Source organism: Echinococcus granulosus, assembly GCF_000524195.1.
Source record: "Echinococcus granulosus chromosome Unknown EG_S00151, whole genome shotgun sequence".
Classification (NCBI taxonomy): domain Eukaryota; kingdom Metazoa; phylum Platyhelminthes; class Cestoda; order Cyclophyllidea; family Taeniidae; genus Echinococcus; species Echinococcus granulosus.
The window spans coordinates 125,433-136,748 of record NW_020170531.1 but is presented as its reverse complement, the minus strand read 5'-3'; the positions used below and the strand labels follow the sequence as shown (position 1 = coordinate 136,748).

General features: G+C 41.6%; 2 protein-coding genes across 2 annotated transcripts in view; both read right to left on the bottom strand. All coding sequences in view use genetic code 11, as the record gives it.

Moving 5' to 3' along the window:
• EGR_09523 (Sodium/myo-inositol cotransporter) overlaps positions 1-6,014 on the bottom strand; it is a gene marked incomplete at both ends in the record, with an annotated part of 14,065 nt that extends 8,051 nt beyond the window's left edge. Inside the window, 8 exons of the mRNA XM_024498772.1 lie at positions 1,896-2,031; positions 4,412-4,731; positions 5,109-5,189; positions 5,260-5,365; positions 5,438-5,602; positions 5,677-5,781; positions 5,816-5,887; positions 5,934-6,014. Of these exons, the coding sequence (XP_024346824.1) occupies positions 1,896-2,031; positions 4,412-4,731; positions 5,109-5,189; positions 5,260-5,365; positions 5,438-5,602; positions 5,677-5,781; positions 5,816-5,887; positions 5,934-6,014 (1,066 nt within the window). The remainder of the gene's footprint in view (positions 1-1,895; positions 2,032-4,411; positions 4,732-5,108; positions 5,190-5,259; positions 5,366-5,437; positions 5,603-5,676; positions 5,782-5,815; positions 5,888-5,933) is intronic.
• A 1,003-nt stretch (positions 6,015-7,017) lies between these two features.
• On the bottom strand, positions 7,018-10,040 carry EGR_09522 (hypothetical protein; the record flags this gene model as incomplete). Its single annotated transcript, XM_024498771.1, has 3 exons — positions 7,018-7,314; positions 8,180-8,398; positions 9,576-10,040. The coding sequence occupies 3 exons, from the start codon at positions 10,038-10,040 to the stop codon at positions 7,018-7,020; spliced, it is 981 nt and encodes a 326-aa protein (XP_024346823.1).
• Between the last annotated feature and the right edge of the window lie 1,276 nt (positions 10,041-11,316).

Sequence of the window (11,316 nt, the reverse complement as noted above, 5' to 3'; positions counted from 1 at the left end):
GGTCATTTTATGAAAAACACGCATAAATTCAACTAGTGATACTCGTAGTTAAAACTTCAGATCATCATCTCACTATTTAAAGAGTTTTGGGTTCAGAAGAACCTACAACTTCACAGAATTTATCACTCAGAAACCTTTTGCTCTAAAACGTGATTTATTAATGGTTATTGCAGTAATTGAGATCAGCTGTACTCAAAAGAAACCAGATAGCTACTATGGAATAGTGGTTACAAGAATAGACCAAAGGCTGTTTCCAAAGGACTTACTGCCCAGACAAGAAATAAAGTCCACTTTAAATAACTTACTACCGAATCTCCTAATTCCGAGTTCATAAAAGCAGAACAATCACCACAGAAGTTATCAAAGTGGTCCTGAGTTGTTACTTTGTAGACATTTCCCTAATACATGAAGCTGTGACAGTAAAGCAAGACAAACGTCTCCAAATAACAAAATTTCCTCGTTCCAGCCAATTACTTATCGGCAGAAGAAAGAAGGCGTTACCGACACTTTACTACGTCTGAAAATGGAATGGGGTATATGTAGTACTTTTAGCCTCCATTGTTACCATCTAGAACAACATGAAAGTACATACTTTCATTTTCATTTCAAAACTACAAAAGAGGCCAAAAGTTGTCCACTTTTTTGGCACTAAACATGGACACTTTCATGGCTGGTGGGATCCGATAAATCGGTGAAAGCTCTAGAGGCTAATAATGATTTATTCTGACCACCCCTCACTCCCTACCCCCCCCCCCCCACCCTGTACGCCGTCCACAACAGATGCATCAAAAGGAATTTCATAAAAAGTTGGCCGGCCACAAAGTCACTAAGTGATTAGACACTTTTTGTTCATAATGGCGACATTGATGCCAGCTACTGTTGGCAGAAAAACTCATTATGGATGTCTTTGAAACTGCCGGGTGCTTTTACATGAATGCAAAAGCGGGTAGACACGAAATTCAGAAATTTAATGCATATCAGATCCATCCATTCTTCCAAGCCTCTCAACAACAAAAGATACAATGACTTCGGCTTTTAGTCGATGAAATGTTGTATCAAATCTGCTAAGTTACAGTTATTAGAAAAGCCTACCAATCGCCCGAGAATTTACTTTGGCGATGATGCCATATAGCCCTGCAAATAGCATCTATGCTGCAAGTCCTTCAATCCTTGAAAACTATGTATTTTTGAAATCTTTGGGGGTAACTCAATTTCCGCGCTGGTACTACCCTGCCTATTAAAGATGGTTCAAACTGATTCCCTCGTGTTCTTCTAGCTCTATACGGTTGCATGCTCCAATTATTTAACCTAGTCAAAGGGCAAGAGTGCCCGTAACAACCTCTCGTTCTATTAAACCCAAAGAAGTTGCTAAATATACCCAATCTAGAAGCAAATTTGAGGCTTTTATAATCCCATATTTCAACTGTCATCGACGTCGGAGGATAGACTCAGCAATCACAATGAGCTCGGCACGCTAACTACTAATAAGCGATGGGTTTCTTCACTAAGGCTTCGCCACATAAATGTCACTTAGGATTCATAGCATGTTTTTAATGAGATAGGAGGAAGTACTTCAACTACTACACCAACAAGTCCCGCCAGAGTGTGGATGCGTGAGTGTTTGCACTACAATTGAGAAGCTCCGCACACTCCCTTTGGTTCTCTCGAATCCACAAAAGTTCAAAACCTTCCTTGTAATTACGTTCGTATTGGTATAGCGCAAAACAACTGCTCAGCATGATTCTTACACTTCAAGTATTGAGCATTACTGACCCTCTTTGATGCGATAGTAAATGTTTTAAGGAATGTGGATGTATCAGAAGTTTGGAGCTCATGAAAGTAGATAGACCTTGTACTTAGACGTCGATTCAAATTAGTAATTCAGAAGGGCTTACCGGGGTAGAGGATGCGGCTGATCATACCAGGCATGACAATAATGAAGAGAGGAAAGAGTTTGATGAATCCGGCCATTAATGTGGCACCTTGAGCGTGGGACAGACTTTTTGCAGCCAGGACACGTTGCACCATCATCTAAAATTTGCAAAACCAACGTCAACTTTCTTTGCCTTCGAGAGTCAACACCCTTCTTATTCAACTGGAATAACATAAACGTGCATCAATGGCTGCTTTGAGCTCCACCACGAAACCACTACGGCATTACATATAGCCCGGAATCCAAAAAATGGGGTAGCACATTCGTTACCAAAGTCTCAGGGGAAATCGACCGCCAATCCCAAGCATTCTATTGTTTTATTATGATGTAAGGTGTCAAAATTCTTGTCAACTTCCAGCTGCCCCAGAAGTTAAATATTTTTAATCCCACAAGACTGTTTGGGCCATTATTGGATGCACTTAACCAGGCTCAGGTAAGAAAAGTGGGCAATTACATATCCGTGAAGATGGTAATAAAAGTTTTACCAAATCGAGCATGCAGCTAGTTAGTGAGTACACAGTACGTAGATGCGATTACTTAAGCATAGTTTTTACCCCGAAAGAAGGCAAGTTATTATTGGACCTGCTGATGAAACTGAACAGACCTTCCCCCTTTAGTATGAATTAATTTTCAACAGTTTGCTTCAGTCTGCTACACACATGGCGCAAGTTTACAGGAACATGTGAGCTCATGAGACAGCATAACGACGTGAGTTGCTGACCTCCGTTGCCGATGAATGGTTTCTTTTCACTTGACAGCTAAAAGAAATTCTCAAGTGCTCGTAACCCACAATAACGCCGAAGATAAAAGTTCTTTGAAAAGTCATCTTGCTTCCATGCATTTCACAGTTCGATAACATGATTTTTTAATAAACCATCAAAAGAAACACTGTCACCAAAGTTTTTCTATCTTGATTTTATAGCAAAATCGTAAACCCACTTCCTTTCCATCTACTTTGAATAGAAAATAAGGGCACTTTTTCGCCGAGTCAACAATGCAAATCAAGTGGTCGAGGGACATTAAACGATTTGAAAATCGTGAAACACACACATACTGTGCCAAGTTCCACGTGGTACCTGATGTAATAGGTAAAATTAATTGGGGGCGTAACAAATAATGCAAATCAATCCAATATAGTGCACGGAGTGACATTATGACCGCATTTGGTCGCGCCACGTGTCCATCATGTCGGTAAATCAGAGAAGGATGTTAGTGGATTGTATGTGACGATTCGACTCACACACGATTCTCCATTCACAGAAATTTGGATTTTACCCATATAAGAAGTCAAAAGTAATAAATTATTGGTCTGTAAATTCATCAGCAGGGATGGAATAGTGGGAGGTTGTCTTGATTCTAAAGACTATTGCATTGCAAATTACACCAAGGAGTATCTTAAACCGGCTAGAAAAGTATATAAGTTTCTATTCTTCGAAACAAATAGGAAAAGTCTAGCATGATTTGAAGTTATTATCGTCCCTTTACAGAGTTTTACACGGAAGTCGAACTGAAACATGAACACATGGAATAACGGAACTCACATCCAAAACCACTGAATTGTGGAAGTGGCTAGAGACTAGCGCTAAGTTGTTTTAGGATTTTATAGAAGAAATTTCACTAACGGACCAAGATGCCGACGAATATAACTTCAGTGAAATCGGTGTTATTGCAATCGTGCGCGTAAAAATGGCTAAAATCCACTTTGACCTTTGTGCTCATCAATCTCCCGCGTGCAGTGCACATTCGTGTTCAAGCATGAGCACCATGTAGGAATAAAAATTACCCGTTTCGCAGATCGAAGATCAAAAAACGATCCTGAAAATGAGCTCAGTCGACTTCTGCGCCAATTTCTTTGCATACACCTCCCAAAAACCGAACTACAGTACCAAGACAAATTTGAGCATTTTTAATCCCGCCTCAATGAAGTGCACAAGATGTCCTCAACAATCTAATACATATTATTGAATTCCATTTCTGTTGATTTGATATACAAGATAAAAAAACACTACTTTTGTGAATTACCAAGTGCTCGGAGCATACAGTACTTCTAGTGCTATTAACCCGTTGATTGAGTGATAATGAATACCATAATATGCCAATGTGATCAAACATATGCTCCATCATTTCACACTTGCGCTATAGGATAGTAGTATCACCACTTTGTTTCATCTTTTTGAAATGCTCACTTTTAGGGACATACCAAAATGAGTCCCGAATAGAATAAGAGAAAAACAAACTAGAATGTAACAGTGCGAGTGGTGAAAATGTAGGGATCTTAGAAACCCCCAGCTATGCAGGAGACCTTGGTTGAGATCAAAGTAAATGCTTAAGATGGAACAGCCGAAAACGGTAGTAAATGCATCCTCTCCAAGCTTACTGCAAATCAAGGTAAGGCTTTGCGTTGCTGCTATTTCAAGTAAGGAGCTTAAGATCCGATGACTGAATGAAAAAAATCCCTGAAACTAATCCTTATCTTACCTGATCAGCACACCAATACCAGATGGAGGCGGGCGTTTGGCCAAAAATATAGCCAAGCCAAGGCATTTCAGGATCGGAGACATCGCGCAGCATCACAAAAGCGCTACGAGAGGGCAATGCGCACTTCAGATCGGCGGAGGTATTCGGCGAGGCGGCCACACTGTCCACTGTCGGTGTGAGGCCTGGCGAGGCTTCTGAAGACGCAACGCCGCGGATGTTCATGATCAGTGCTGCCCCAGCAGTGGCGTTGACATCTATTGCACTGATTGCCGCTCCATAGAAATCCAACAGCCCCTTGAAACCCCCAATTTTGCTAAACCCTGTATTGAAAACAATACAACTCTTTTATCTGCTTAGCAGTAGTAAAGCTGGTAACTGTTTTGATTTTTTTGATCTTGTAATTAAACAGGAAAAGATATAAAACAACACAAAAATTTGGTCCCCTTCTCATGCTCTTTGCAATTAGCCAACTTAAAATAAAGTACAAAAGTTCAATAAAAGGAAAAGCCGCGTTTCACTTTGTCATTCTACTTTTCTGCTGTATTTAGGGTGGTAAAAATAGGGAATAAGTTTGTCAAAACTTGAGAAGTTACACAAATTAAGTGTCGCGATCGTCTTGAGGTGAATGTGGAAATAAGAGAGGGAGCATACAACGCAGTTATTAAATAATATAAGGGAATTTTTTGAATGGCCTTACCAATCGCAGTAAGGAGGACAGCTCCAAATAACATCACACACGTTTGCACTAAGTCCGTGTAAAGTACAGCAGCAAGACCACCTAGAATAAAAAATGGACATCCTAGGGAAAGACTGATTTTTCGTGAAAACTTCCATTGACACGATTTCACCTGATATAGTAATCACAGCAGTCATAGCAAGTGTGAACAAGATTGAAAACCATATGTTCCAGCCGAGTGCTTCAGTAATGAAAAGTGAACCGGAATAAAGATTGACCTAAATAAAGAAACAGATTTACAAAATGTGCTACTCATTTCGCTTCTTAGGACAATTTCGATTAAAACTTACTGATATTTTTGTAAATATGTACAGCAGAAGCGATAGCACTGTTAAATAAATTTGTATTCTTGAGCCGCCGAACCTTTTTTTCATATAATCTGGGAGGGTAAACGCACCGCTCGATATATAAACGGGTAGGAAAACCCACCCTAGCAATTGCAGCAAAATGGCAGCCTACAATGAAAACAGGAGACTTAACACAGAATCCTATATCGACTTAAATTTAGAAGTTGAATTGGAAAGCTTACATTAAATTCGAAAGCTCCAACGGCTATGCCTTTAGCGGCTCCTGAGCCACCGAGACCAATAAAATGCTCGCTACCGATGTTACTAGCAAATAAAGAGGCCCCAACCTTCAAGAAATCCATAAACAAAATACGTACATACAGGAATCCATGTCATAAATCTTCCAGCTAAGAAATAACCTTGGACTGAATTTACACGTGCACGAAACATCGCCTACGTATTTTAGGTAGAGAGTTGAAATACCAAATAAAATACGTACAAACAATCCAGTCCCTAAGACAACTAAAAAGTAAATAACTAAAACGGCAATATCAGCGCCAACAAGGGAAACTGCTTCCATCGCCCAGACCCAAGCGTAAAGCCACCAATGCTTCGAAAATGTAGGCGCTGCAGTACTATTATACAAGATAATGCTAGCGCAGTTAAACAAAATTCCGCTCGCTAAAAGTTATTATGGTGATCAAAAAGGGATGCATGCAAATAGTTTAGTATATCTAGGTGTTTTGCGTTGCAAATTACACTAAATATTGGGTCTAGTTACCTATAACTTGACCTTTACAATCGTAAAGAGCAAGGATGTTTGTCACCGTTTTAATTTTATGACCTTTCTGCAACCAAGCGACCACTTTTGATAAATTTAATTTACTTTGTACCTAAAACGTTTATGTAGGTGGGCAAAAGACCTAGTCCTATTCTTTCTTTTATTAATTTTGGTTTATGAAACGTTTCTGAGGTGTGAGCGACCCAAACGCACAGGAGTGCGTAAATGAAGCAAACTGCGATGGTTATTTGGTTACTTGACCATAGTAGTTGGGATGAAAATGAATCAATAAATCGTAGGTCACGATCATTACTCCAATTCTTAGGCGTGTAGTCGACGCAAATATCACTGATATCAACTACCTCAGAATCATACTGCATAAAAGACAGGGTCTAAAAATATACTGTCTACGGAATGAAATCCACCCAAACGCTTTTTTACATCGTAAGCCTAGTATGCGATAAACCGAATTAGCGTCACACCCACAGCCATCGATACTGGGGTATCCCCCGGGCATAATAACCCCCACTTTAAACCGCAGTACTTACCCCTCAATAGCGAGTTCAAAACGGAACTGGTGGATAAAAGCAGGCATGCCTTCGACGGGACCTCCAAAGTCCACGTATCCGAAATGCAACCCTATCCTCCACCCACGCAAGTTCCTTCTTTTCTCAACACCACGAATCCCAACCTTCTTCATTTAAGACTAATGTTATTGATTTGTACACCACAAAACTAAGAACAAAATAACGAAAGCTTCATTGTAATATCTACATTTACACAACAATGGTATTGATCACAACTAGGCGTTGAGAGGTGGTATGTATTCAAGCCCCAGGTCCTCCCAAATAGCAACATAATGCCCCTCCAGTGTGATTGGGCCTTCAGGGAAGGTGATGAGAGCAATGTTGCGGTGACAGAAGGAGCGCTTGCAGGGATCGATATTACTCGGTGTCCAGCGATGCACCAGTATACCCTCCGCACCCATCAAACTGGAGAGGGGACAGGCCGACTGTGGTAAACACTTGGCTAGTAGACTGTGCGACGGCCACTCCAGTTTCAGCAGGCGATCGTTTAGAATTTGACTCGGGTCTACAATCTGCAATGGTTTAGTTAAACATAATCGAGTAAAGCTTTGAGTGTCTGATGAGTGACAAAAAAAGTGCTCAAATGAGAAGGAAGCGTGTCTTAACTTGAGGTTTTCAAATGGTATGTGCTAATAACGTCACGTGACTGAATTGCATGGCTTGGTATGATTTTGTAGCGAAGTGATCTTTCTTTTAATCGTATGCACGAGTGCAATAATCGTTTCAGTCTCCTAAGACCTGGCCATCCATAAAACTACCTCAACAACCCGTCTATACATATATCGTAATGCCTACGGCAGCAACTCCAGCATTACACTAGAGGGAGGTAGCACGTTTCACCATCGCTTCAAAAAAGCCCATGTTTATATAAATCCAGTTCGCCAGTGCGTAAAAACTGTCATCTGCAATAGAAAGGTGGATTTGTAGATAATCACCAAAAAAAATAAACTAAGAAAGCTCACATAGAAATGACTGATTTGTAATGAGAGAGAGGAGTTAGAAAAATTAAAAGATATACCGCATCCTCACCCTACCTATCTTCATATTCTCCCTGAGTTATAATTAGCACCCTGTCTTGGCATAAATCAAACAATAACATAATCACATGCAGAATATAAACTAGGCATGAAGGTGGAAACGGAAATGGCCGGGGTTAGAGCTGATTTTTATTATTCATAATCCCAAAAAAGAGTTCCTGTCGCGAATTTCTGGAATTTACTACTTAGAAATATGAATTCCTCCTTTCGAGGCTCTTTTGCAAGCACCTTGGGAACTCTCATCTCACAATCTCTAGTATGATGTGACTATGAAACTTGTAGCGTAGTACCCCCCTTCGCCTGAGATATAAATACATGAGAGTCGGAACAACATCGTTACTTTAGGGACGCCAACACCCCAGGCCCCCGGGGGCAAATGTGCACGCGACGGCCCACTCCAGTCTCCATACGCTCGGATTAAACACACGCACTGTACACCAGTCGCGGGAGTGGAGACATCTGTTCTGAAGTCTTTGTCTAACCAGGTCTTCTTAACACGAGTGCACCGGCGTTCGTGCTGACGTACATCCAGTTCTATTCTAGCTTCCAGAAGAAATTGCTGCAGATAGTCACAATGCTAAAAGTACGTCCCCATTTCGACTTTCTGAATGTTTTTATTGAGTGTATTCTTCACACCTAATTTTCAAGCATTCTAGAAACACCCGCGATTCATGGTCTTGTTAAGTTTTTCTCGACTGCCTCAAACGGTAGGAGAAAGAAGTACTCCCACACACCACGCCAGTACCCACCTTCCACCTCTAGGTCATTCGAAAAGACATAAATACGATAAAGGCGGAACCCCTCCCCAGTACTATAGCATTTCAGGGACATACCGTAAACCCGCCGTGCTCCGGAATGTGCCATTAAGACATCCACTTCCCTAAAGTCTTTTCATTCACGTATTCGTGACTATAAATTAGCAGAAAAACATTTCACAAATGTGGAATTCACAAGTGGCTTATGGCCCTTTGGGAAGGGATTTTATACTTTGAATTGTGGTAACCATTTCAGCGAATAAATTTCATCCTCTAAAAATGTTCACTTTTATCATAAAAGACCGCACCATCTTATTCGATTGCTGGATGTCTTAGTGAAAAAAAGCAGTGTAGGTGAGGATTTTCGCTGAGGCACTTCGCGGATTTTCTCAGTCTTCTGTCATTTGATCTCCGCACAGGTGAAATGAGTGGAACCACCAGGCTTCCAGTCATTCCAATGATAATAGAGCTAATGGCCAACCCTAGACATCTTACAGTGGAAGTCTACATATTTTGGTAAGTGCTTGGAGAAAGGCCTACGTCCAAACGGATGAGCCGATTAATGCACAAAAAGTGCCATAAAATTGGTTCGGCGCCTCGGTGTTTCATCTATATGACTGGAACTACAGAGAGTCACAACGTAAGGGGTCTTTTAAACCCATTTGACTTTGGCAGCTACCCCACTCTTAGGTTGTACATCATGGTCAGTAATGAAGCCGCAGTGATGGAGCATTTCAATTAACCGTGGATTGACTGACTATGCGAGCCCTTCAGTTACCGTAGACTGAACTTACCATTGGCAGCATGGTCATGTGAATACCCTTTATGACTCATTACGACTTCAGGTAATCAAAGCGCTGCAAAACGATACCACAATGGGACAGCTTAAAATTCTCTATGACAAAAATTGCTGAGGACAGAGACGGATCAGTGAAATTTGAATATAATAAAGCTTCCCCTAAGGTCCAATGCTAAACTCACCCTGACACGTTGACATGCGCTGTCAGCATGATGCACCACAGCAGCGGAAAGTGTGGTGTTGGTCGCACCACTAACAGTCAGTCCCGGGACAGATGAGGCCCTGGATGATGGCGGTAGCGGTAACGGTGACCCCGTAGTCGTCGTCGCACCGACGTTGGCGACCACCTCGGCACACCAGGTAGCGAGTTCACTACCTCCAGCGGCAAGCAGGAGGCTGGAGGTGGTCGAACCGCGGTCGACACCACCTCCTCCCTGTTGTCGCATGCGGGGGTGCGGGTTGGAGAGGTGACAGAGACGTAGTTGGTGGTGATGGGGGGTAGCGGAGAAGGGGTGGTGGTGATGGTATTGGTGGCAGGGGTGACGGTGGTGCTTCCGCTGTTGGTAAGCAGAACGCTGGATGGAGAATTTGGACGACTGGAGTCGATGTAGCTCAACTGAAAATGCAGAGGCGGGTGGACACACCATTGAAAGTCCCAATTTGTGAAACTACTAATTAGTACGTTTTCGATTAGACATTTGAAAAGGAGATAACGTGACAAATATTTGACATTCTTTTACAAACATTTCACAATTGCAGTAGCCTTAGCTGGAAGAGGAAAATGCACTTTGTCACAGTGACCTTTGCAAAAAGAGTAGCGATATCAATATGACCAAATGGCATACGTAATTCAAAAGTAAATTTCATACCTGTCCTTTTGTATGAATAAGATTATGATGAAGAAAGAAAGGCAGATAAGCACACCTAAGAGGAATATCGGAGGAATAAGGAGAGTGGGAAGGGGGATAATGGTGATCCTTTCCCTCCCCACCTGAAAGCGATATCATACGTTTAGAGCTTCAAGTTGATCTAAAGAGGTCTTACAGGAGTTTGGACAACCTGTACCCATAACGCAGGGCGTTTTCATGGCATTGCATTTCTTTGCAGTAAATCAACAGACTCAAGTAGCACATTTAAGGGCAAAATTTTGACCTTTTCCTTGCAGTTCCACGATAGCTAATACCCAGGTTTATTTTATTGGCACGACGAATTTGGATAACCCTCTACGCATCCATACCGCATCAAAACCATTTCATGTCGGCGCGAAATCACACCTGCTGTCCAGCGTTCCCCAAGGTATCTTCGGATCAGCAGAATCGGATGATTCGCCTGAAATATTTCTTAACAGTAGGTTCAACCACTGCATACAGCAACTTCCCCGAGTGATATACAGCAAACTTGAGGAGAAGTTAGGGCTTATGCAGTTTTTTTATGTCGAGTTAATCACGATTTGTCAAGCAGAGCAGCTTTAATTATATCCACCAAGTTCGTTCGACATTCCACAAAAGTGGATTTAGGAAATAAGAGGAAAATAAGCAGAGAGCACAAAAAAGAATCCCAATGATGGACTGGAGCATATCCATACATGCTTTACGATGCATGCATTTCATAGGTCCCCCACACGTCATAAGAAGCTGTTGCAAAGCTACACCAAATGCCTTGCAAACTCCCTTGGGAAACTGACAAAACTAGTATCTCAAGCATTGAGGAGATGCAAGTGATATCGTTTACGAATAAAAGTATTCACTCAAATAGACAAGGAAGAAAAGCATGGGTTTGTGGGGTTCTTGAAGGGACCAATGTTTGATCATCACGCAGATATTGCATCCCATGCTTTTTGTCAATACGCTGGCTGACCAATTCTTCGACCTTTCAATCCATGGCATCTTATTACAATAAAATTTTTACGCTGCCCTACATCTC